At 59.6% G+C, this 22,349-nt stretch overlaps 1 protein-coding gene across 6 annotated transcripts in view; it reads right to left on the bottom strand.

Annotated features, from left to right (window-relative positions):
- The window catches only part of LOC117652222 (protein lap4-like), a 49,425-nt gene that overhangs the window by 15,621 nt on the left and 11,455 nt on the right, over positions 1-22,349 (bottom strand). For 3 of the 6 annotated variants that reach the window (XM_034396965.1, XM_034396973.1, XM_034397003.1), the window contains exons 3-19: positions 7,383-7,672; positions 7,004-7,296; positions 6,679-6,924; positions 6,411-6,586; positions 5,928-6,088; positions 5,706-5,849; positions 5,547-5,624; positions 5,132-5,200; positions 4,707-4,862; positions 4,166-4,235; positions 3,478-3,659; positions 3,246-3,383; positions 2,918-3,139; positions 2,682-2,840; positions 2,274-2,581; positions 1,905-2,187; positions 627-875 (exon numbers count right to left, since the gene is read on the bottom strand). In XM_034396965.1, coding sequence (XP_034252856.1) covers positions 627-875; positions 1,905-2,187; positions 2,274-2,581; positions 2,682-2,840; positions 2,918-3,139; positions 3,246-3,383; positions 3,478-3,659; positions 4,166-4,235; positions 4,707-4,862; positions 5,132-5,200; positions 5,547-5,624; positions 5,706-5,849; positions 5,928-6,088; positions 6,411-6,586; positions 6,679-6,924; positions 7,004-7,296; positions 7,383-7,672 — 3,224 coding nt within the window. The remainder of the gene's footprint in view (positions 1-626; positions 876-1,904; positions 2,188-2,273; positions 2,582-2,681; positions 2,841-2,917; positions 3,140-3,245; positions 3,384-3,477; positions 3,660-4,165; positions 4,236-4,706; positions 4,863-5,131; positions 5,201-5,546; positions 5,625-5,705; positions 5,850-5,927; positions 6,089-6,410; positions 6,587-6,678; positions 6,925-7,003; positions 7,297-7,382; positions 7,673-22,349) is intronic. The other 3 variants (XM_034396979.1, XM_034396985.1, XM_034396995.1) reach the window with 3 other exon arrangements.

The following is a 22,349-nucleotide window of genomic DNA, read 5'->3' on the forward strand; positions in this document are numbered from 1 at the left end:
CAGGAATTAAGTTTTGCAACGTTATATGCGGGTAACGTTATGAGCGGGACCCACTGTATTCAAAATGCAACTGCAATTTCACTTTAATGTGAACAAAAGAAGAAAATAAATAATAGAGAAGATATGCGGCTCCTCATAGGTGGTTAGTCAGATTTCAGGAATGAAACAGAGGAAACGATAATGGGATGAAGTACAGGAAAGAGGGCGGAAGGAGAGAAAAAAAAAAGGGCAATATGCATGGAATTCTGAAGGAGTTGTCCATTAAACAGAATGAGTACTTGCCTCGGCAGAAGATGCTCAGTTTATTTAAAAGGAAAGAAAATTGACAGAGTATGAAAATAAGGAATAGTGAGGCTGATGCATACCACAATACCCTAAGATAAATTAAAGTAGTACTATACAACCAATTGCATTAATCAATCGACCTCCACACATAAACTATGTCATCCCCTGTGAAATGAAGATTTAGAAGCCTAATTTGGTAAGAGAACTAGAGAGTGAACAGGTGCAGCAAAAGGCACCAGCTATGAACAGTCACTTGACAGTGAGCACCCAAGCGGTACTTGACTAGAGAAGAAAATTACCTTCCATGAATCAGCCTCACCACATTGAATTTAAGTATTTACCTCCTTAGGGGCTGGGGTGACGAGCTTGTTATCTGTGACGCGAGTCACCACAGTTTCAGTGAAGGTACTTTTGGTGATGACCTCGGTGACTTTGCCTAGAGTGGTGGGGGGCGGGGGAAACTGAAGGCTCATGTCAGAAGGTTGTTTGATGGTGACGGTGACTGTGGGGCCACTAGGCGCCTCCTCCTCACCACGGAAGCGAGCTGGGATCATGGCCTGGAACTCTTCGCTTGTGATCGCTTTGGGGAGCTGCGGTAAAGTTAAAAGCTTAGGACAAGCAACCTTTGACCCGAATTATTCAAAGGGAAACGTGTGGTGGGTGGTTACAAATATTGAGGACAATTGAGAGGCAAGTTATTAAATTTACATACAGGAAAACAAATTATAAAAAATATCTCAAACAACAAAAATAAAATGGATGGTGGAGTGCGGCTCAACATATGTTCAACAAAAATAAAAAGATTCCACTTTAAATCCATCTACGATTAAGAAATAGCTATTCATAAAACATCCCTGCAAGAAGGAAATGACTTCTTAGTGTGAATAAGAAAACATGAGAAAAATAAAGGGAAAACATGAAAATATTCATAACTGAAACTCTCATGAAGAGATCAGACCCAAAACCCAGAGTGATTAAATTTGAAGGAGGTTCAATACAAACAGAAGCAAAGATGATATTTTCAAAGAGAGAACACCACTATGTTGAATAACATGAAAAATAAGCGAGCAAAATCGCCATGAGCTGAGTATGGCAGCACTAGTAGTTCCTATGAAACTCAGCAATTCTAATCATGACATCAAAGCTGCATGATAGGTCTAAAATTAATAATACAGCAAAATCATAATTTAAAAAAATTTACTCTAAAAATTTTTGCTTGAAAGGGTAAAAAATACAAAGGACACACAGATGTTAAATTTAGCTACCAGTAAAAAGAATTGGAATAAAATACAAACAAATTACACTACTTCACGCTGCACACAAACTCATGTCAACAAGCTGCTGCAGCGAACACCATTCCCCATTCCATGCACACACATTGTTGCAAATCGCACAGCAGGAAAATGGTTAACTCATCAAAAATATTAAGAGTTTCCTGAAACATAAGTTTCCAAATTTATCATCTTATGACCTGGACACTGACTTTACGTAAGTTCAGAGGAGTTACTGGAGCTGTTTGAGACTCAGGTCTTCAATTATATGATAGAATAATTGACTTGTGGGCTTGTCGCTCTCCCTGCTTGCGATGTGCAAACACCCTTGATGTACATTAGTCTCACCTGCGGGGATTCTCCTGAAGTTGAGTTACTGCTAGTAAGCCGAGTTCGTGGAGCGGGTCGAGGAGGCTCCACTCCATTCACTTTTGGAGTTGCAACTGAATTATTTTCAGTCACTGAATTAAGTGGCACTGGTGAGTTAACTACTGACGTTGGCGTTACATGGGGAGGGGTGGGTGTGGTGGGAGTTGGGGCAGGTGATGATGGTAAACCAAATTTAACCGATGAATTTACATCTGGTGAAGATATAGTGGACATATATCCAGGGCTACCTGGGGATGCTCTTCTGAAATTTTAAAAACAGCATTGTGAGAACATAGGCCAAAGTGGGAAGGCAAATTAAAGTTCTGAATCCAAGAAATAAAATAATACCTGAAACCTGGCCTATTAGCCATGTAACTGTTGGCATTATAAAGACCAGTGTATGGTTTGGGTGCACCAAACACATGAGGACTTTTTTCAGCTGGTGAAGGCGATGGGCTCTGGCCTTTACCGACTAGAACTTCACGCTCAGCAACAAGTCGAACAAACCTATCCAAGCCTGTTAGCATGGCTACAGCTTGATCATGTCTGGCTCCACTTAAGTCCACACCATTAATTGATATAATACGGTCTCCAACCAAGAGCTTGCCATCTTTTTCAGCAACTCCACCTTCAGTAATCCTTGAAATATATATTGACTGCAAAAATAGTAATTATAATATTAATGGAAATTTAATAAATAACAACTTTATCCATAAAGTTTAAGTTTCATCTAATTTTTCATGAAACTGTACTCACATCTGGATTTCCATCAGACCGAAATGGAGGGCAACCCTTCCCTCCTGCAATACTGAATCCAAGACCATTAGAATCTCTTATAAGCGTTGTATACACCACTACTTTTCGCACTTCTGTATCAGATCCCACCCCTTTAAGTGGCTCTGGGATACGCTTAACCTGAAAAATGTAATAAATTTTAAGACAAAACAGACATTAGCAATTTGATGTTGTGTAACTGATTGATAGTTTAGTACCTTATTGTACACTTCTGCATACAATTCATCTCCTTGTCCATTTTCCAGCGCTCTGACTTTTTCTAAACCAGCTACATTTCCTGTACTTTCAAAGCCAGATGTGAGAATTGATTGATGAGAGGTAGCACTAGTGGCCCGGCTAGTGCCAAGACTTGAGCAGGCAGAATCACCAGGACGGAATATAGGTGTGGAAGCAGGTGATGAGGACGCTGTTCCATGAGTCTGAGGTAGAGATAAAATTATATCAATGAAGCACAATTTACATGGTTTAAAAATTTAATTGAAAAGATACGATAAAAAAAGACAGATGATAATTTGAAAGAAGTACCTTTGCTACTATTCGAGTAACTTCACGAGCCACAAACAGGTCCAATGTTCCTCCAGCAGCTTTTAAGGCTTCAACTGCTGTCCAGTGGTCTGTTCCAACAAGTGATTTTCCATTCACTGTTAAAACCTTGTCACCCACCTGAACAAAACACATACAAAAAAAGGGTCAAATTGTAAAGAAACATTTCCCTTGCAGCAGTGACAAATTCACATTACCAGAACAACAATCTTACCCGAAGTCCAGCCAAGTCTGCGGGTCCACCTTCAGTAACCCTTGAAATAAATATCCCTTCATCATCACCTTTGAACGGTGTTGATCCAAGACCACCAGCAATTGATAGGCCAAGACCAGCAGATGTCCTCTCAATATGTATGTTATACCGCTCTTCTCTCAATTCCACTGACTGTACCACATCTGCAATGAGTAAAAAATTAGAAAAGTGACAAAACACACATCTTCAGCACAAACGAAAACGGGCAGTACATCTAACTTACACCTCTTAGGAAAATTAACCCTTTTGACGCCTTTCATCTTTAATTTATGAAGAATACATATAGAATTGCAATGGTCTAACTCATACTATTTCCTAACCTCTATTACAATCTTAGAAGAGCATATAGACAGGGGAAGTACAAAAACCATATGGTTGTACAAACGCAGGGTATAAGCAAGAACCCAAATTATAAATTTCCAAGATACAAAGAAAATTTTTATCAAAATATGTCATGAGAGGAAGAAAAAAGACCATACGCACTGGTACAGAAAAGGAACTTTTTTGATACTACTCTTATCAGTGGAGTGAGATACCAGAAGGTACCACAGTGGAGGGGGTATGGGGAGATAGAGACATAGATAGCAATACAAGCCAACCCCACTAATCATGAATGTGCAAACACTTCCAGCTTGTGCCTGAAACTCACCTGATGGATTTGTGTACATTGGATAGTTGCCTGCATCCACACTCTCTGTATCGTTCTTCTTTGTTAAAGCCTGTAAAAAGCATAGTAAATTAAAAATGAGGGATAAATTCACTCCACACATTTAAGATGACTTTACAACAGATTAAAGTAGGACGATTGTAATAAACACATAACATGCACTGTAAATAAAACTTATAACAGAACTACATTAAAAGCCTCCAAAAGAAAACACCATTTAAAAATTTAATATCTTAAAATTAGTACAGAAAATGGAACAAAATTTCAATTATGTGAGTACCAATGCCCAAAGTTGTACATGTTAATTCCTAAAATGCACTACATCAAAATGAAACTTGGGATTGAGAAGAATAAATGATTGCTTATAAAACCACAACCAGCATGCTTTCAAAGGAGAACTATCTGCAATTAACAAAAGTGTTCTGCACATCTTTAAAAAAGTAAACTTGTACAAGAAGTTCAATCACATTTATACTATTTTCCAATAATACCAGAGACAATTAAGGACGCGATGGCTAGATACCTGAGCTATTATAGATGCAACCTTATCTTGATCAATAGTTTGTGAGTTGATTCGCTTGTTCTTGAGGTGATGTGGTGTGTCTCTGCGATGAAGACGATTTGGTCTTGACCCTTCGCCCTCCACCACTCCCTCAAACCCAACATGCTTCTCCCCATCCTGTGACAAAAGCCATGGACTAATGCACAAGACCCACAAGTAATAATATTTCAACATACAGGGTTAAGTTAGAGTTATTTGACATAATTTGGATTCTGACAGTAATTACAATCCTGAAGAACTCAAAGCTATTGCCAATAGAAACAATCATCATGCATCTTTTGGCCCAGTTAAATAGCAGCTTGTACCCATCAACCACCACAATTTCGTGCATAGTACCATTTGACACCATTTGTCAGTTAGTAAAAAAAAGTGGATTTGGTTCTTACCTGCTCAGATTCTGGCGCCTCATTTTCATCAATCAAATCCTTCTCAGTTTCCAGTTCTTCATGTTCAGGCTGGAAAATTAGTGAGATCATATTAATGTTTTGCAAAATTAAAATTAAAATATTGCAGAGGCAAGTTCTGATTTTTGTTTTGTTTAAAAAAAGATATCTAGAGAAGGAGTGGAGCGTGTGGTCGCTGCTAGAGCTAGCTGAGAACTGAGGCTGGAACAAACATGTGTTGGCCTTTAATTGCCTGATGAGGCTTAACACTGCGGATCTGCCCCATTAAGTGGGAGATCTCCACCTCTCCACCCACTGGACAGTGACCAATGACCTTCACCCACTGGCCTGCACTGACCCATGCCCTTCGCAGCACAAAAGACAAAGACACCTAGGAGAGGAGGAATGAAGCACTTACACCCAAGTTATTAACAGCGGCAGGGTCGGCTGATTGATTGCTATGGTCACTTACTGCTTCATCTTCTCTGACTTCCTCCTAAAGAGAGGAAGAGTTCGATAAAATTCTGAATACAACTAATGAGCAACTTTAAACAACATGATTAAACACAATACTTACTTTGTGAACTGGCACATCAGCAGCTTGCAGACCAACATCATCTACATCCTTTGAGTCTGGACTTTTACCTCCCTTTCCAAATAGTTTATGAGCCTTTGCTTTAAGTTCTCGTGGGTGAGGAGTGTTTTGTCGCACAAACGGTGTCTGTGTCAAAGCACACAGTTATAGGGCAATGTTGACAAGTTGATCAAATTATAACAAAACAATAATATTTGTACTCACTTCTTTATCTTGTTCATTTGTATTTAGATCGTCTGTGAACTTTACTGAATGAGTGCGTGATTCTTCACGTTCCTGCCAGCCTTCATCATCTGAATCATCAGTCTTCTGGATTTCTGAGAGTGACACGGAAGAGAAGCCCTCTCTATCATAAATGCTGCTCACTGTTATCACACATAAACAAAAAACAACATGCAAACAAAAGCCAGCCAAATAAAACTTAAGAAGCAAAAGAATAATGCATGTGTGAACAACAATTATATGATGCCACACATTACCATAAAATCATAATTCAGAAAAAAACAATTTCATTTGTGTACCAAATGAATAAAATTAACAGAATGTAAAACTGAGGTATTCTACTTTATTTGAAAAGTAAGGTATGAGACAAATGTTGTAAATGGTTTCATCACTTATCACAACATTAAAATGCAAATAAAAAAATAAAAAGCCACAGTGCATTGTTGCAAATACTAGCAAGTGTACCTTGATTGTGCTCTGGGTGATACTCCAACTGTGGGAGAAGGAAACAAGTAAGAACTTGTTCACCAGACTGCTCATCAGTGTCCGTCTGGAATTTTAAAAGAGGCTGGGCTTGGTTTTCAGACAACCAGACAGCTTTAAGATTTAAATTTGCCAATGACATTGGTAAATATTGTAACCTTTTGAAATAACAAGCAATACGAAAATAATTATTATGTGCACCATGATAAAAAGTACCAGATATTTCTTTAATGAAAATAAGATTAAATACCTATTTCCAGAAACATCTAAGACATGCAGAAGTTTGCAATTCCCCAATTGAGGAGGCATAAACTGCAGTTTGTTGTCCCTTAAGGAAAATACCCCCAAGTTCTCAAGATTTCCAATTTCTGGAGGTAAAGTGCGAAGACTATTTCGATCAACATTCAAATTTGTCATTTTAACTAAAAATCCAATTGATGAGGGCAATTCCATTAAAAAGTTTTCAGTTAATATTAGTTCTTGCAGGCTTACACATCTGATAAGAAAAGAAAAGAATGAGTTACTAGTTCAAGAAAAATGTACCTTGTATGTAACAAAATGCATGAAACACTCACTTTCCAATGTTCACATTGAGTGAAATGAGTCTATTTTGGTCTATCTTCAGAATAGTTAACTTTTCTAAAGCTCCTATTCCATCAGGTAGAGTTTCAATGTTATTCTGAGACAGGTGTAAATCAGTAAGTGAAATTAATCCAGAAATTTCATCTGGCAAATCTTCCAAACGGTTCTCTGACACATCCAAGCATGCCAGCTTCCTCAGATTGCCTATTTGCGAGGGAAGGTGTTGCAGTTCATTGTGATCCAGCCAAAGCTCTTGAAGAGCCGGGAGATTTCCAATGTGGTGTGGCTGATAATAAAGGAATGTCAAAATGTTAATCGAGGGAACATTTTAAATTGCTAGCTATGTACATGCAGGACCTTAAAAGCACTCACCAGTTCCCCGATTTTATTATCGCCCAGATCTAACCGCTCAAGCTTTAAGAGTTGAGATAGTGATTCAGGCAGAAATTCTAGAAGGTTTTCTCGTAGTTCTAGAGACTGAAGGCTGACAAGAGAACCAAAGTCAGAGGGCAGGGAGGTGAGGGACATGTCATTCAGTCCCAGCACGGTCAAGTTACGGAGCTGGACAAAGCCTGGGGGTAATCTAGGGATGGGGTTGCTGCTGAAGTCCGCCACCTGCAGTTCTTGCAAGTTCTTGATATTTTCGGGAATGTCGGGGATGTCTGCAACAGAAGAAGGGAAACAACTCTTCAATATTGAGATGTGAAGGCGAGGAGGACAAAAGTTGGATGGACAAGGAGACCGTGTAGTACAAGGCGAAGACAGCTCAATCCTACGCCGCAGGCCGGCGCAGCGGGCAGCCAACAGCGAATAGCGACCACGCTTGCTTTCTTTACTGGTGCTGGCCGTGCAGGCCGTGCTGGCCGTTCTGTCACGGACGGACAAACACGCCGACTCGCCGATCCCGATCACAAGCAAACACGAGCCGCAGCAGCCGGCTAGAGGCCCGGCTAGAGGCCCGGCCGACGCGAGCTGGTGGAGCTGGCGCACCGAATCAGGGCGGCCAGACCGAAATGGATAACCCAGTCATTCATTCATTTTAAGCACCCGCGGCCGTAATAGACTGTACTAGCACTACCCCCACCCCTCTTTTTCTGGTCCGGTCCGGGCAGGGCTCCGGGAATGACAACATCGAGATCTATCTTCACCCGGAGCTGGCTAACCTAACCTTCCCCCTCCTCCGCGGCCCGGGCAGCATAAGCGGGCCAAACCTGGGCATCCCTCGACAGTTTGACCCACACCGCCCGGTTCCCGCGCCGCGCCCAAGCGCCGCGACGACGCGCGAGTCGAGGTGAACGGCCGGCCGGGCCGCGGACGGGCTGTAGACCCGCCGCTCCCCGCCTGGCCGGTGCGTTGGCTGGCGTTGGCCGGCGTTGGCGCAGCTGCCCAGAGCCCCGACCCGACAAGTCTGCAGCCAAGCCGCCTCTCTCGCCGGCGTGCCAAGGCAGGCAAGGCAGGCAAGGCAAGGGCCCAAGGGCCGAACAGCCGAGCCGAGGGCCGGCACCGCCGCCACGCCGCGGACGGCTGCCGGCTTCGCTGGCTTCACTCGCCCCGCCGGGGAAGGGAAGGGAAGGGCCAGTAGTGACCATTACAGCGAGCAGCGCGACGCCGCCTAGGCCCAACTCTTGCCCCTCCCCCTCCCAAACCGGTCCGGTGCAATGGCAGCACTTGGCACTGCACTCGCTCGCTACGAGTGCCTCGAGTGCCTCGCACCTTGGCCTTAGCACACCCACGCGGACCACGCGGACCGCATTCCATTGCCGCCGTGCCGGCGCGGTTCCCGGCTGCCTGGCCTGCCTCCGCCGCCCCGCCGCCCCGCCTCGCGGTTCGTTCCGATTTGCGTCAAACGCAGCGGCCCAGCGCAGCGAGCTGTCATGGCGCGGGCCGTACCGCCGAACCCGGCCGAACCGCCCCGCTTACCTTTCCGGTCCGCCGATTCGGTCCAGTCAGTCCATGCGGCAATGCTGCCGCCCCCTCGCCCGCAGGCCTGCCTTGCCGCAGGCCGCAAGCCTGGCTGCCTCGGCCCGGCAGGCCCGGCAGGCCCAGCAGGGGCCCCGCGGGGAGGGCGGGGCGCCGTCGCCAAGCCGCCCCTCTCCACTCCAGCCGCCCCCCGCGGCCAGTAGACTCATTTCGCACAGTGCGGCCGTCGGTCTGTCTCTCTCGCACCGGTACAGATCACCCCGTGAGTGCGAGAGAGAGAGACCTCCCGGGTCAACAAGGCGCTTGCCTCGGCACTTCCGACGCCTGGCTGCACCCCGGCCGGCCAGGGCAGCGCCAGGCAGCGCGTAGTACTTTGAGAGGCCCAGCGGGGGGTCCGGGTCGAGTCGCCGCGAGTCCACCACTCAAGTCCATCGCGGCGGTCATCGCATCATCGTCCACCAAAGGAGCCGCCCCGCCGCGCCGTGAATGGGCTCACGCTCACGCTCGCAGCGAGCACGCGGGAACAGCGCCCCGCCGCGCCGTGAATGGGCTCACGCTCACGCTCGCAGCGAGCACGCGGGAACAGCGCCACGCCGCGCCGTGAATGGGCTCACGCTCACGCTCGCAGCGAGCACGCGGGAACAGCGCCCCGCCGCGCCGTGAATGGGCTCACGCTCACGCTCGCAGCGAGCACGCGGGAACAGCGCCCCGCCGCGCCGTGAATGGGCTCACGCTCACGCTCGCAGCGAGCACGCGGGAACAGCGCCCCGCCGCGCCGTGAATGGGCTCACGCTCACGCTCGCAGCGAGCACGCGGGAACAGCGCCCCGCCGCGCCGTGAATGGGCTCACGCTCACGCTCGCAGCGAGCACGCGGGAACAGCGCCCCGCCGCGCCGTGAATGGGCTCACGCTCACGCTCGCAGCGAGCACGCGGGAACAGCGCCACGCCGCGCCGTGAATGGGCTCACGCTCACGCTCGCAGCGAGCACGCGGGAACAGCGCCCCGCCGCGCCGTGAATGGGCTCACGCTCACGCTCGCAGCGAGCACGCGGGAACAGCGCCCCGCCGCGCCGTGAATGGGCTCACGCTCACGCTCGCAGCGAGCACGCGGGAACAGCGCCCCGCCGCGCCGTGAATGGGCTCACGCTCACGCTCGCAGCGAGCACGCGGGAACAGCGCCACGCCGCGCCGTGAATGGGCTCACGCTCACGCTCGCAGCGAGCACGCGGGAACAGCGCCCCGCCGCGCCGTGAATGGGCTCACGCTCACGCTCGCAGCGAGCACGCGGGAACAGCGCCACGCCGCGCCGTGAATGGGCTCACGCTCACGCTCGCAGCGAGCACGCGGGAACAGCGCCCCGCCGCGCCGTGAATGGGCTCACGCTCACGCTCGCAGCGAGCACGCGGGAACAGCGCCCCGCCGCGCCGTGAATGGGCTCACGCTCACGCTCGCAGCGAGCACGCGGGAACAGCGCCCCGCCGCGCCGTGAATGGGCTCACGCTCACGCTCGCAGCGAGCACGCGGAAACAGCGCCCCGCCGCGCCGTGAATGGGCTCACGCTCACGCTCGCAGCGAGCACGCGGGAACAGCGCCCCGCCGCGCCGTGAATGGGCTCACGCTCACGCTCGCAGCGAGCACGCGGGAACAGCGCCCCGCCGCGCCGTGAATGGGCTCACGCTCACGCTCGCAGCGAGCACGCGGGAACAGCGCCCCGCCGCGCCGTGAATGGGCTCACGCTCACGCTCGCAGCGAGCACGCGGGAACAGCGCCACGCCGCGCCGTGAATGGGCTCACGCTCACGCTCGCAGCGAGCACGCGGGAACAGCGCCCCGCCGCGCCGTGAATGGGCTCACGCTCACGCTCGCAGCGAGCACGCGGGAACAGCGCCCCGCCGCGCCGTGAATGGGCTCACGCTCACGCTCGCAGCGAGCACGCGGGAACAGCGCCCCGCCGCGCCGTGAATGGGCTCACGCTCACGCTCGCAGCGAGCACGCGGGAACAGCGCCCCGCCGCGCCGTGAATGGGCTCACGCTCACGCTCGCAGCGAGCACGCGGGAACAGCGCCCCGCCGCGCCGTGAATGGGCTCACGCTCACGCTCGCAGCGAGCACGCGGGAACAGCGCCCCGCCGCGCCGTGAATGGGCTCACGCTCACGCTCGCAGCGAGCACGCGGGAACAGCGCCCCGCCGCGCCGTGAATGGGCTCACGCTCACGCTCGCAGCGAGCACGCGGGAACAGCGCCCCGCCGCGCCGTGAATGGGCTCACGCTCACGCTCGCAGCGAGCACGCGGGAACAGCGCCCCGCCGCGCCGTGAATGGGCTCACGCTCGCAGCGAGCACGCGGGAACAGCGCCCCGCCGCGCCGTGAATGGGCTCACGCTCACGCTCGCAGCGAGCACGCGGGAACAGCGCCACGCCGCGCCGTGAATGGGCTCACGCTCACGCTCGCAGCGAGCACGCGGGAACAGCGCCCCGCCGCGCCGTGAATGGGCTCACGCTCACGCTCGCAGCGAGCACGCGGGAACAGCGCCCCGCCGCGCCGTGAATGGGCTCACGCTCACGCTCGCAGCGAGCACGCGGGAACAGCGCCACGCCGCGCCGTGAATGGGCTCACGCTCACGCTCGCAGCGAGCACGCGGGAACAGCGCCACGCCGCGCCGTGAATGGGCTCACGCTCACGCTCGCAGCGAGCACGCGGGAACAGCGCCCCGCCGCGCCGTGAATGGGCTCACGCTCACGCTCGCAGCGAGCACGCGGGAACAGCGCCACGCCGCGCCGTGAATGGGCTCACGCTCACGCTCGCAGCGAGCACGCGGGAACAGCGCCCCGCCGCGCCGTGAATGGGCTCACGCTCACGCTCGCAGCGAGCACGCGGGAACAGCGCCCCGCCGCGCCGTGAATGGGCTCACGCTCACGCTCGCAGCGAGCACGCGGGAACAGCGCCACGCCGCGCCGTGAATGGGCTCACGCTCACGCTCGCAGCGAGCACGCGGGAACAGCGCCCCGCCGCGCCGTGAATGGGCTCACGCTCACGCTCGCAGCGAGCACGCGGGAACAGCGCCACGCCGCGCCGTGAATGGGCTCACGCTCACGCTCGCAGCGAGCACGCGGGAACAGCGCCACGCCGCGCCGTGAATGGGCTCACGCTCACGCTCGCAGCGAGCACGCGGGAACAGCGCCCCGCCGCGCCGTGAATGGGCTCACGCTCACGCTCGCAGCGAGCACGCGGGAACAGCGCCCCGCCGCGCCGTGAATGGGCTCACGCTCACGCTCGCAGCGAGCACGCGGGAACAGCGCCCCGCCGCGCCGTGAATGGGCTCACGCTCACGCTCGCAGCGAGCACGCGGGAACAGCGCCCCGCCGCGCCGTGAATGGGCTCACGCTCACGCTCGCAGCGAGCACGCGGGAACAGCGCCCCGCCGCGCCGTGAATGGGCTCACGCTCACGCTCGCAGCGAGCACGCGGGAACAGCGCCACGCCGCGCCGTGAATGGGCTCACGCTCACGCTCGCAGCGAGCACGCGGGAACAGCGCCCCGCCGCGCCGTGAATGGGCTCACGCTCACGCTCGCAGCGAGCACGCGGGAACAGCGCCCCGCCGCGCCGTGAATGGGCTCACGCTCACGCTCGCAGCGAGCACGCGGGAACAGCGCCCCGCCGCGCCGTGAATGGGCTCACGCTCACGCTCGCAGCGAGCACGCGGGAACAGCGCCCCGCCGCGCCGTGAATGGGCTCACGCTCACGCTCGCAGCGAGCACGCGGGAACAGCGCCCCGCCGCGCCGTGAATGGGCTCACGCTCACGCTCGCAGCGAGCACGCGGGAACAGCGCCCCGCCGCGCCGTGAATGGGCTCACGCTCACGCTCGCAGCGAGCACGCGGGAACAGCGCCCCGCCGCGCCGTGAATGGGCTCACGCTCACGCTCGCAGCGAGCACGCGGGAACAGCGCCCCGCCGCGCCGTGAATGGGCTCACGCTCACGCTCGCAGCGAGCACGCGGGAACAGCGCCCCGCCGCGCCGTGAATGGGCTCACGCTCACGCTCGCAGCGAGCACGCGGGAACAGCGCCCCGCCGCGCCGTGAATGGGCTCACGCTCACGCTCGCAGCGAGCACGCGGGAACAGCGCCCCGCCGCGCCGTGAATGGGCTCACGCTCACGCTCGCAGCGAGCACGCGGGAACAGCGCCCCGCCGCGCCGTGAATGGGCTCACGCTCACGCTCGCAGCGAGCACGCGGGAACAGCGCCCCGCCGCGCCGTGAATGGGCTCACGCTCACGCTCGCAGCGAGCACGCGGGAACAGCGCCCCGCCGCGCCGTGAATGGGCTCACGCTCACGCTCGCAGCGAGCACGCGGGAACAGCGCCCCGCCGCGCCGTGAATGGGCTCACGCTCACGCTCGCAGCGAGCACGCGGGAACAGCGCCACGCCCGCGTTAGTAATGACTCGCCTAATTGAAACAGGGTTCCGGCAAAGCGCGGCAAGGGCGCGGCGCCGGTGTGAACACAGCAGAGTAAAGCCGCTACGTCGTGGTCTCGCTAAAGCTAGCTAGAGCCCCATAGCGAGTGCGTGTGGCACACCTGTCGGGGCGGGAGGGGCGGGGCCCTCCGAGTGCCCTGGGCCCAGGCAGGCCAACGTCCGGCTAGAGAGGCTGCTGGAGTCCAGGCTGGAGTCCAGCCACCGCTGGACCGTCCAGTCGACCGACCGGGACAAAAATAACGCCGTCCAGCGCGGAAATATGGCGGCCGACAGTGGCGTGCCGCCGCGTGCCGCCGCGTGCCGCCGTCCACTCCGGGCAATCGCTTCCGCCAATAGCCCGGCCCATCTCACAGCTTTATACGACTGGGCGGGGGCGGCGAAGGGGAGGGTGTGTGTGTGTGTGTGTGCTGAAACCGCCGAAACGGCGCGGGCCACACGCAGAGCGGCCCGCTCGGCTCGGTGCGAGGCACGCGAAGCACGGACAAAAGCAAGCCAGTGGCGCCGCCACCGCGCGCCCCGTCAATACAAGTTTTGGCACCGTACGCCGCCACGCATTCACACGGCGCAGCGCGTAGCAGCGCGTAGCAGCGCGTAGCGTAGCGCCAGAAACTCCTCACTTTAGGCCGTCAAGGCGGGGGACCGTTACCCCAAGGCGGCGCGGCAAGGCGGGGCGGGCGGGGCGTTGCAGGCGCGGCCCGTTAGGCAGGTCTCAACCTCAACCTGAGCTGCATCATGATCCGGACGTGGAGGGGGGCGTGGGGCCGCGGAACCGTGCGCCGTGGAGCCGAGCCGAGCCGAGCCGGCCGAGTCGACTCCAGCCAGCGTCCTCACGGTCCTCGCGGGCCAGGCCCTTTACCTAGGCTGCCTGCGCTGGCTGCCCTGGGCGTCACGAGGAGAGAGTGAGCATGTGCCTGTGGGCCCCGTGGGCCCTGTGGGGCCTGTGGGTCACGGACACGACCGCCAGGGCCGGGCAGGGCTGCAGGGCTGCAGGGCTCCGCAGGACGAGCGAGCGCACGGCGCGCCTGGAATCCCGATCCTATCTCTCTGGCCGGCCCTGCGCGGCCCTGCGCGGCCCAGGATACGTTATACGCTGTACGTTACACCCAGACAAAAAGTTTCCACTCCGATCGGCACACGGCGAGAGTCCCCCGCAGCCTTCGTCTTCGTCGCCTCGATTGGACTGCCCGGGGATCACGGGGATCACGACCCCGCCTCCCCCGCCAGGTCCGCGGCGACGCGTCGCGACGCGTGCAGCGTCGCAAGCGACCCAAGCCGCCGCCAACGAGGCCATCGGCGAGGCGAGGCGACTTCCCTTTTGTTTGGCGACGCTCCGCGCTCCGCCGGACAGGGGGCGTCGCCGCGGCCGCCCGTCAATGACGCAACTCTCCGACAGCACGACGGGGACGTCGCAGGGCCCTGCTCACTCCTTCCATTGCCCGCATCAAACGGGGGGCCCACTACAAAAGCAGCCACTTTCGTCGCGAACGGCCGAACGGTGTGCCCGACAGCGGGGAACCCAAGGCCGGAAGGCCGAGGCTACGCGGCGCAACGCGGCTCGCGTGTCGCGTCGCGGCGTCGCGTCCAGCAGGCTCATTCCGACGCTGTCTCTCTCGCTCGCTTACGAGACACCCCGTGAGTGCGACGGAGACAGAGCGATGAGTGCAGCGCGTGGAACAAACAGCGGCCGCCGCCATGGCTGCTAGCTACGTAGTGCTTGCTGCTTCCGACGGCCAGGTGCCCGCGGCCCCTCTGCCTCTCCGCCCGCGGCCCCGCCGAAGCAAACCGCAGCGCCAGTGCGCGGCCACGTCGATTGCCTCTCGAATTTCGAAGAACCGCGACGAGAACCCAACCCAGCCCGCCACAGCGCCGCAGCTGGACGGACGGAGGCAAGTCGGCATGGCGCGGCCAACGGAGATTCAGCATTCGGCACCGCGTTGTTCCGCGCCATCTGGCGTGACCAAAGGGTAACGACGGGGACGAGTCCGCCCTGCGTGCCACGGCAGTGCCACGGCCTGGCGTGACAGCAACGACGCCGGTCGTGACAATGTGACAAGGCCTATGCATGCCGAGTGGGGCGGGGCGGGGCCGTCCGCCCGGAGCTGTCACCGCGAGGCTGCGAGGGGCATGGCGTGGAGCATGGCGTGGAGCATGGCGTGGAGCATGGCGTGGAGCATGGCGTGGAGCATGGCGTGGAGCATGGCGTGGAGCATGGCGTGGAGCATGGCGTGGAGCATGGCGTGGAGCATGGCGTGGAGCATGGCGTGGAGCACGGCGTGGAGCATGGCGTGGAGCATGGCGTGGAGCATGGCGTGGAGCATGGCGTGGAGCATGGCGTGGAGCATGGCGTGGAGCATGGCGTGGAGCATGGCGTGGAGCATGGCGTGGAGCATGGCGTGGAGCATGGCGTGGAGCATGGCGTGGAGCATGGCGTGGAGCACGGCGTGGAGCATGGCGTGGAGCATGGCGTGGAGCATGGCGTGGAGCATGGCGTGGAGCATGGCGTGGAGCATGGCGTGGAGCATGGCGTGGAGCATGGCGTGGAGCACGGCGTGGAGCATGGCGTGGAGCATGGCGTGGAGCATGGCGTGGAGCATGGCGTGGAGCATGGTGTGGAGCATGGCGGTGGGAGATAACGGCCTGTCGTATCGCGTTACCTGCACGGCCTGCTTACAGATCTGCATAGGGAAAGGAAAGGCGGACACGCGACGCCGCGCCGCGCCGTCGGTCCGTCCGCGTCCGAGCGCCCCGCGCGTCCAGTGAGCGTCCCCGACGGTCCCCGCCGGTCCCCGACGGCCGCCCTCGGCGCCACTTCCGGCCTTCCGGCGCCGGGCCCCTCCGGGCCGCGGACAGCGCGACGCCACGCCACTCGCACTGGACCTGCTGATGCATCCTGGCTGGGATGGATGCAGGCGGACGTGGAGCGTTTTACCGACCGGCCAGCCGGAACGGCCCAGGCCCGGGGAGGGGGGAGGGGGCACCAGCCGGGGCCAGCCTGCTGCTGCCGCCGCCTGCACCAGAGTCGAGTGTTTACGCAGCGCTGTGTTAATGCGCGAGCGAGGGTGTCACGCCCATCGCCAGCAGGGCCTGCAGCGCCAGCACCGCCAGCACCGCCAGCGGGGCGTACAAGCACGCCCCCTTGGCGCCCCGCCCCGCTCCGCCCCGCCGTCCTCGCGGCCAAAGCACGCTCAAGTCAGCCCCAATGGGGCCCTCTGTTTGCCCCGGACGTCTGCCAGCCAGACCAAGGCCCGGTCGGCCTGGCCAGTGGTCGCGGCGGCGCTCCCCGTCGCCGGACTCGTGTTTGTGCGCTTCTTGTCGGCGCCGGGGCGCACCGCACCGCCACGCCGCGGAGGGTGGGGCTGGGAGTCCGCAGTCCGCCCAGGTGGAGTGTTTGTCGCCGTCAAACAAGCGCGGCGCCTGGCCGCCCGGCCGCGCGCCGATGGAGGCCCTTGTGCTCGCGGAGGCAAAGCAAGGCCCCCACCATTGACGACGACAGCGCGCATTCGCGCCACATTTAGCCTTCTTGGCGGCTATTCTCGGCGCCCCGAGGGCTGCGCGGGCTGCGTGCGAGCGTGGCGGCGTGCGTGGCTCGGGCTACGCCGGCTACGCGGTACACTACATCGCCATTGAGCGGCGCCGCGCCGCCGCGCTCGCCGGCCCCAATGGACGCCTCTGTTCTCGCAGAGCGAGTGCGCCGTGTGTAGGCGTGGCGCGCCGTGAGTGCAGCGAGCGGCAGCGCGCGGCAGCGGGCCTGCTACTGGTACACTGGTACGGCGTAGTACTCGCTGGGGGCCCCTCTGGGGGCTCTGCTCGCTCCGCCGCGCTGCTCCGGGCACAGCCCAGCCCGGCCCGCCAGGCCCGTCAGAGCGCATAAAGCTCCCCTTTTTACCTTCCACGCCAGTGTCCACAGCCCCCCTCCCCTAAACCGCCAAAGCGCCGCTTAAAACTCCAAGACGTGTCGTCCGCGCCCCGCCCCGCCCAGCAGGGAGACGCCCCCAGCCAGTGTGGCTCCCTTATCGACGCCTGGCATGCCTGGGTCCGCAGCGCCGCTGTCTCTCTCGCACCCACACTGGCCCTCCCCCGAGTGCGAGAGAGACAGAGAGACAGCGCTGTTCGGAATCGCTCTGCCGCCCGCCGCTCCGGCGGAGCCTCCGACTTCCCCATCTTCGCCGCACCTGTCCGTCAAACCCTTATCAGGAGGACGGGGCGTGGCGGGGCGGGGCGGGGCGTACACGTAGCTCCGCGCGGCGCCTCGGGGGCCTTGGAGGCGGCGTGGCGGTATCGCTCCAGCGCGGTACGCGCGGTACGGCGGTACGGGCCGTGAGAGTGGCGCATCGCCCCGCCCCGCCCCGCCCGGACAAGTGGGTGTCCCGCAGGAATGGGGGCAGCCGCCGTCCCGAGGGAAGGGACACGGCACGACGCGACGCGCCCAGCGCCGCCCAGCGCCCAGCACGCACCAGGCAGGAAGTCCGCTGCATTCTGCGCGCTGGCCACCAGCAGCCCGGCGACCCAGCCAGGCGTCGAGGCGCCTCGAGGAGGTTCGGTTCAACAACACCCAGCAGTCCCCAGCAGCGGGCGGGTACTCGCACTCTACCGCCACCGCCGCGTGTCCTCGGCGCGGCTCGGCACGGCGCGGCCGCGTGACCCAGTCCGACCCAGTCCGCCAGGGCCGGGCTTGGCCAGGCAGGCGGCCAGCCAACAGGCAGCCAGGCGGGCACACATGGCCGGGCTGCCTGGTCGTGTGCTTTTGGGGCCTTGGGCCGCGGAAGCGTAGCGGAGCCAAGCGGGGCGCTTCCTTTCCTCCCGCGGCCGCGCGGCGGCTCGGCCGGCTCGGCGTTGACGGCGCGGACCGGACGGCGTGCCGGGGCGTGGCGATCATATCGTACCGGCCACTGGCCGCCACCGGCCGCAGCCGCGGGCCAAGAACGTAACACGGCAGGCCAGGCCAAGCATCGGGCGGCCATCGACCGGCGGCCGCCAAAACAAAACGAACCGGGCGCACGCCGCGCACGCCGCCGCGCGTCCGTCCACGTCGTGAGCATCGATTCGCAGCCGGCGGGGCGCGCAGGGTGGCACTACACTGCGTGCGCGTGCTCGACCGCCGCGGTGCACGCGGGCCGCCTCACCCACGCGCGCCAGGAACTCCAACGCGTCACGCGTTTGGCGAGCAGAGTAGAGTGAGCGCGGCCGGCAGGGTGGGTTCTGCGCGCCGTCAACGGGACCAAATCTATTCCATTTTTACCGCGCCACGCGAAAAGCAGCCGGCAAGCACGCCCCTCGCGGCTTTATCGATCACGAAGAAACAAAAATAGGGGAGAGAGCGAAAAGAAAAAATCTTTCACCTCGGGGAGGACCGGCGTTCCGGCCGTTCCGGCCCCCCGCGCGCAGCACGCGCCTCGCGAGAAGGCGGCCCATGCAAATTTATACAACCATGTCGAAAGAAAGCCACAAATGGGGGGCAGTGCTTCGCCGCGGCGAGTGACGCTGACGCGGCAGTCGGAACGAGTCGAAGGGAGTCGGAACGAGAGGCCGAGAAGAGACAGGGGGTCTCGCGGGCGGCAGCGCTGACAGTACCACGCAAACAGTACTCGCGCGATTTCCGGCCAGCCGCGGCCAGCCGCGCGGCGCATCCGTCTTGCAGCTCCAGCGACTCCAGTGTGCCAGGCTCCAGCAGCAACCCCTTCGGCCTTCGCGCCGCGGCTTCAGCGGGACCTACTTGACGGCGCACAGCGCACGGGGCGTACCCGGGCGTGCCTGGGATCCGCGGGCGCCACTCGCCAGCAGGCGATGCCGAAAAGCCGCTCTCTTCCCTCGGTCTCAGTCGCGCTGACGGGGCGTTCCCGGGAGCGAGGGAGACAGAGCAGCGGAGAAACGATCTTTCAGATCCTTCGGCATCACCCGGCTGGGGCCCGGGGCCGCGTCGGGGCCCAGGCGCCGCGTCGGGGGAGGAGCGGAAAGACGAGCGCCATGGGCATGAGCGGCCCCCTTGCGGCCCCTCGCCCCGTCTTGCTTCGCCTTGCTTTCATCGAGTTTATCAATTATTCCTCGGATGGGGGCGCACGCACGCTCAAACACACTCACACACACGCACGCGCACACACACACAAGCCGCCCCCCTCTGGAGCCGTGTGTGCCGTGGCGACGAGCTGCAACCCAATTTCTGCTCGGCCGTGCCCGTGGCGCCCTCCCTCCATTCTCAAACTGCCAAACTTCGCTGCCAAGCGCGCTAGCGCGCCCCGCCGCGGGCGTGTGTGTAGCCGGCAGGTTTGTTCCGAACAGCGGCCGCGCCGCGCTCTTTCTCCGTCGCACTCGTGAGGCGTCTCACATGGGTGCGAGAGAGGCAGGGCGAGGGAAGCACGGCAGCGAGGCTCGCCGTGGCTCGCGGCCGTTCAAAGTGAGGCGGGGCGGCGCCACGGTGGAGGGTGTAGCGGTGTACGGTACTCGGCCGGCAAATGAATAACCGTCTCGTCGTGGACCCGCGACGGCGCGGTGGCAAGGCGCACGGTGGGCCAGAAGACCGGTGGAGGTGGCCAAAACTCTAGACTCGTTTTGAGCTCCAGAGTAGCTAAGCGGGGCTCGAACCGAACGTGTGACCCCACCAATGGGTTGCTCTCCGAACTAGGAATCTATTGGTGAGGGTCACACGTTCGGTTCGAGTCCCATTTAGCGACGCTGGAGCTCAAAACGCGTCTGGAGTTTTGGCCGCCTCCACCGGTCTTCTGGCCCACTGTGAGGCGGCCAGGGCCCTTATCGCGGGGAAGCACTTTACGAGCATGCAGCGCGCGCCGCGACACGTATCTAGGACGTGCAGCAAATGCAGCACAGCGCAGCACAGCGCCTGCCTAGCGACTCTGGCAACGCCCGGGCGACTCGAAATTCCCGCCGCGGGCCGCGGCGCCGCGGACGTCGCGTCGCATTCGCACTCCACGCGTCGCCGGTAGGGCCGCGCGCCGCGCCGCGCCCCGCCATCGACCCACAAATACCTGTCGGGACTTCGGGACGAGATAAGGCCCTCGTTCTTGTCGAGGGCAGCGCGTCGCGGCGCGGTCCGGCAGAGCGCGGCAAAGCGCGGCAACAGCGCGGCGGCGCACTCGGCGCTATTTAAAGGTACATCCTCGAGAGGGTACGCTACATTTTTAATGGGTGCATGCACCAGCACCAGGCCGGGACTCGGGATGTAGGGCACACGGGCCGGGCTGGGCCGGCGCGCTTCGGCGTGCCTGGTGGTCATCCCTTGATGAGCTCATCAAGCCCTACGAAGGGCTCTCGGGAGGACGAAGAGGAAGGGGGAGGGGGCCGACGGGGGGCACGTGTACAAGCACCCCCACCCCTTCTGGCTTGCCTCTGCTCTTCACCGTACACAAACTGGAGTGCATGTTGACCGTGCACACACGAGAGGGGTGGGGGGAGGGGGGCGTGTGCCCTGGGGCCACCTCCTCACCAGGGGGGCTGCCTAAGCGATTTCAAGCCGGCGCAATCAAAACAAGTCAGGTGCTGGCGGCGCTGGCAGCCGAGCGAAGGCGGCGCGGCGCGGCGGGGCGGTTCGCGGCTGGAAAGGCCGCCCGTCACGCCACCACCAGCAGCGCGTACTACAGCACTACAGCTCCGACAACGCGAGGCGGCGGAATCGCGCACCGCTATCACACACTCACACACAGCGCCGCGTCAGGCCCCAGGCACGCCATTGCACGCCGCGGTACCCGTGACGTCAGGCTGCGCGTGTGTGAGTCACGGCGAGGCTATCAGCCGCCAGCGGCGCCGCGCGCGCTCAGCAGGCAGTCTGGCCGGCCGCTCCGCCCGCCACGCCGCCGAGCCGAGCGCCGCGGCAGGGCGACGCTCGACGTGGCGCGTGCTGTTTGGCTGACTAGGCAAGGCGTAACGCCCCGCCGAGGACGGTAGGGCAGGGCGACGCTCGACGTGGCGCGTGCTGTTTGGCTGACTAGGCAAGGCGTAACGCCCCGCCGAGGACGGTAGGGCAGGGCGACCCCGCCTCGTCGCCCCCGCCTCACGTTTCTCAGCTCCGCGCCGCACAGTGGGCCAGAAGACCGGTGGAGGCGGTCAGAGTCCCCGACGCGTCTTGAGCTCCGACGTCGCCAAATGAGACTCGAATCGAGCGTGTGACCCCACCAATGGATTGCTTACCAAACGAGGAATCCATTGGTGGGGCCGCACTTTCGGTTCGAGTCCTTTTTAGCGACTCTGGAGCTCGAAACGCGTCTGGAGTTTCGCCGCCGGCGCCCCGCGGCCGGAACGCCCGGCGGGTAGGCACGCGCAAGCCACGCGAGCTCAACGGGTCTGCCTACCCCGCAGGCGATTGCGATTGCGATTAATGGCTGGATACCACAAATGATCGTCTGCCTTTCGGCGGCTTCCAAGTTCCAGCAGCGCGACAACTTCGGCCCGCGACCGAGGCGGGTTTCCTTCCTACTTCCATTCACCGCCATGGCGGCCTTCCGGCCCTTCCGCCGCCGTCAAATTGATTCCGGGCGGGTTTCTCTCGGGCTGACTCACTGGCGGTGGCGGCCCGACCCGCCCGGCCAGCAGAAACCCAACTCCCCCGCCCGCGCCGTGAGCCGCCCCGTCGAAGCCGCCCCGTCGAAGCCGCCCCGTCGAAGCCGCCCCGTCGAAGCCGCCCCGTCGAAGCCGCCCCGTCGAAGCCGCCCCGTCGAAGCCGCCGCGCGACACGGCAGGCAACGGCCGTCCAAAGAAAACGAACCGCAATCCGCGACAAGAAAACAAATCGCATTCCTCTCCCGAGGACGGCGCTCGGCGCAGCACCGAGCGCAGCACGGCGTGGCTGTTCCGCGGCGGCGATGTCGCGTGCCCGCAATTTGTCACTTCATTATCACGCCGCCGACGGGCTGGGCGGGGCGACGCGGGGCGGGGCGACGCGGGGCGGGGCGGGGCGGCCGGGCTGGATGACGGGGGTCACGCCTCTAACGACGCCGCA

This window comes from Thrips palmi, unplaced genomic scaffold (genome assembly GCF_012932325.1).
Source record: "Thrips palmi isolate BJ-2018 unplaced genomic scaffold, TpBJ-2018v1 HiC_scaffold_10, whole genome shotgun sequence".
NCBI classification, from domain to species: Eukaryota; Metazoa; Arthropoda; class Insecta; order Thysanoptera; family Thripidae; genus Thrips; species Thrips palmi.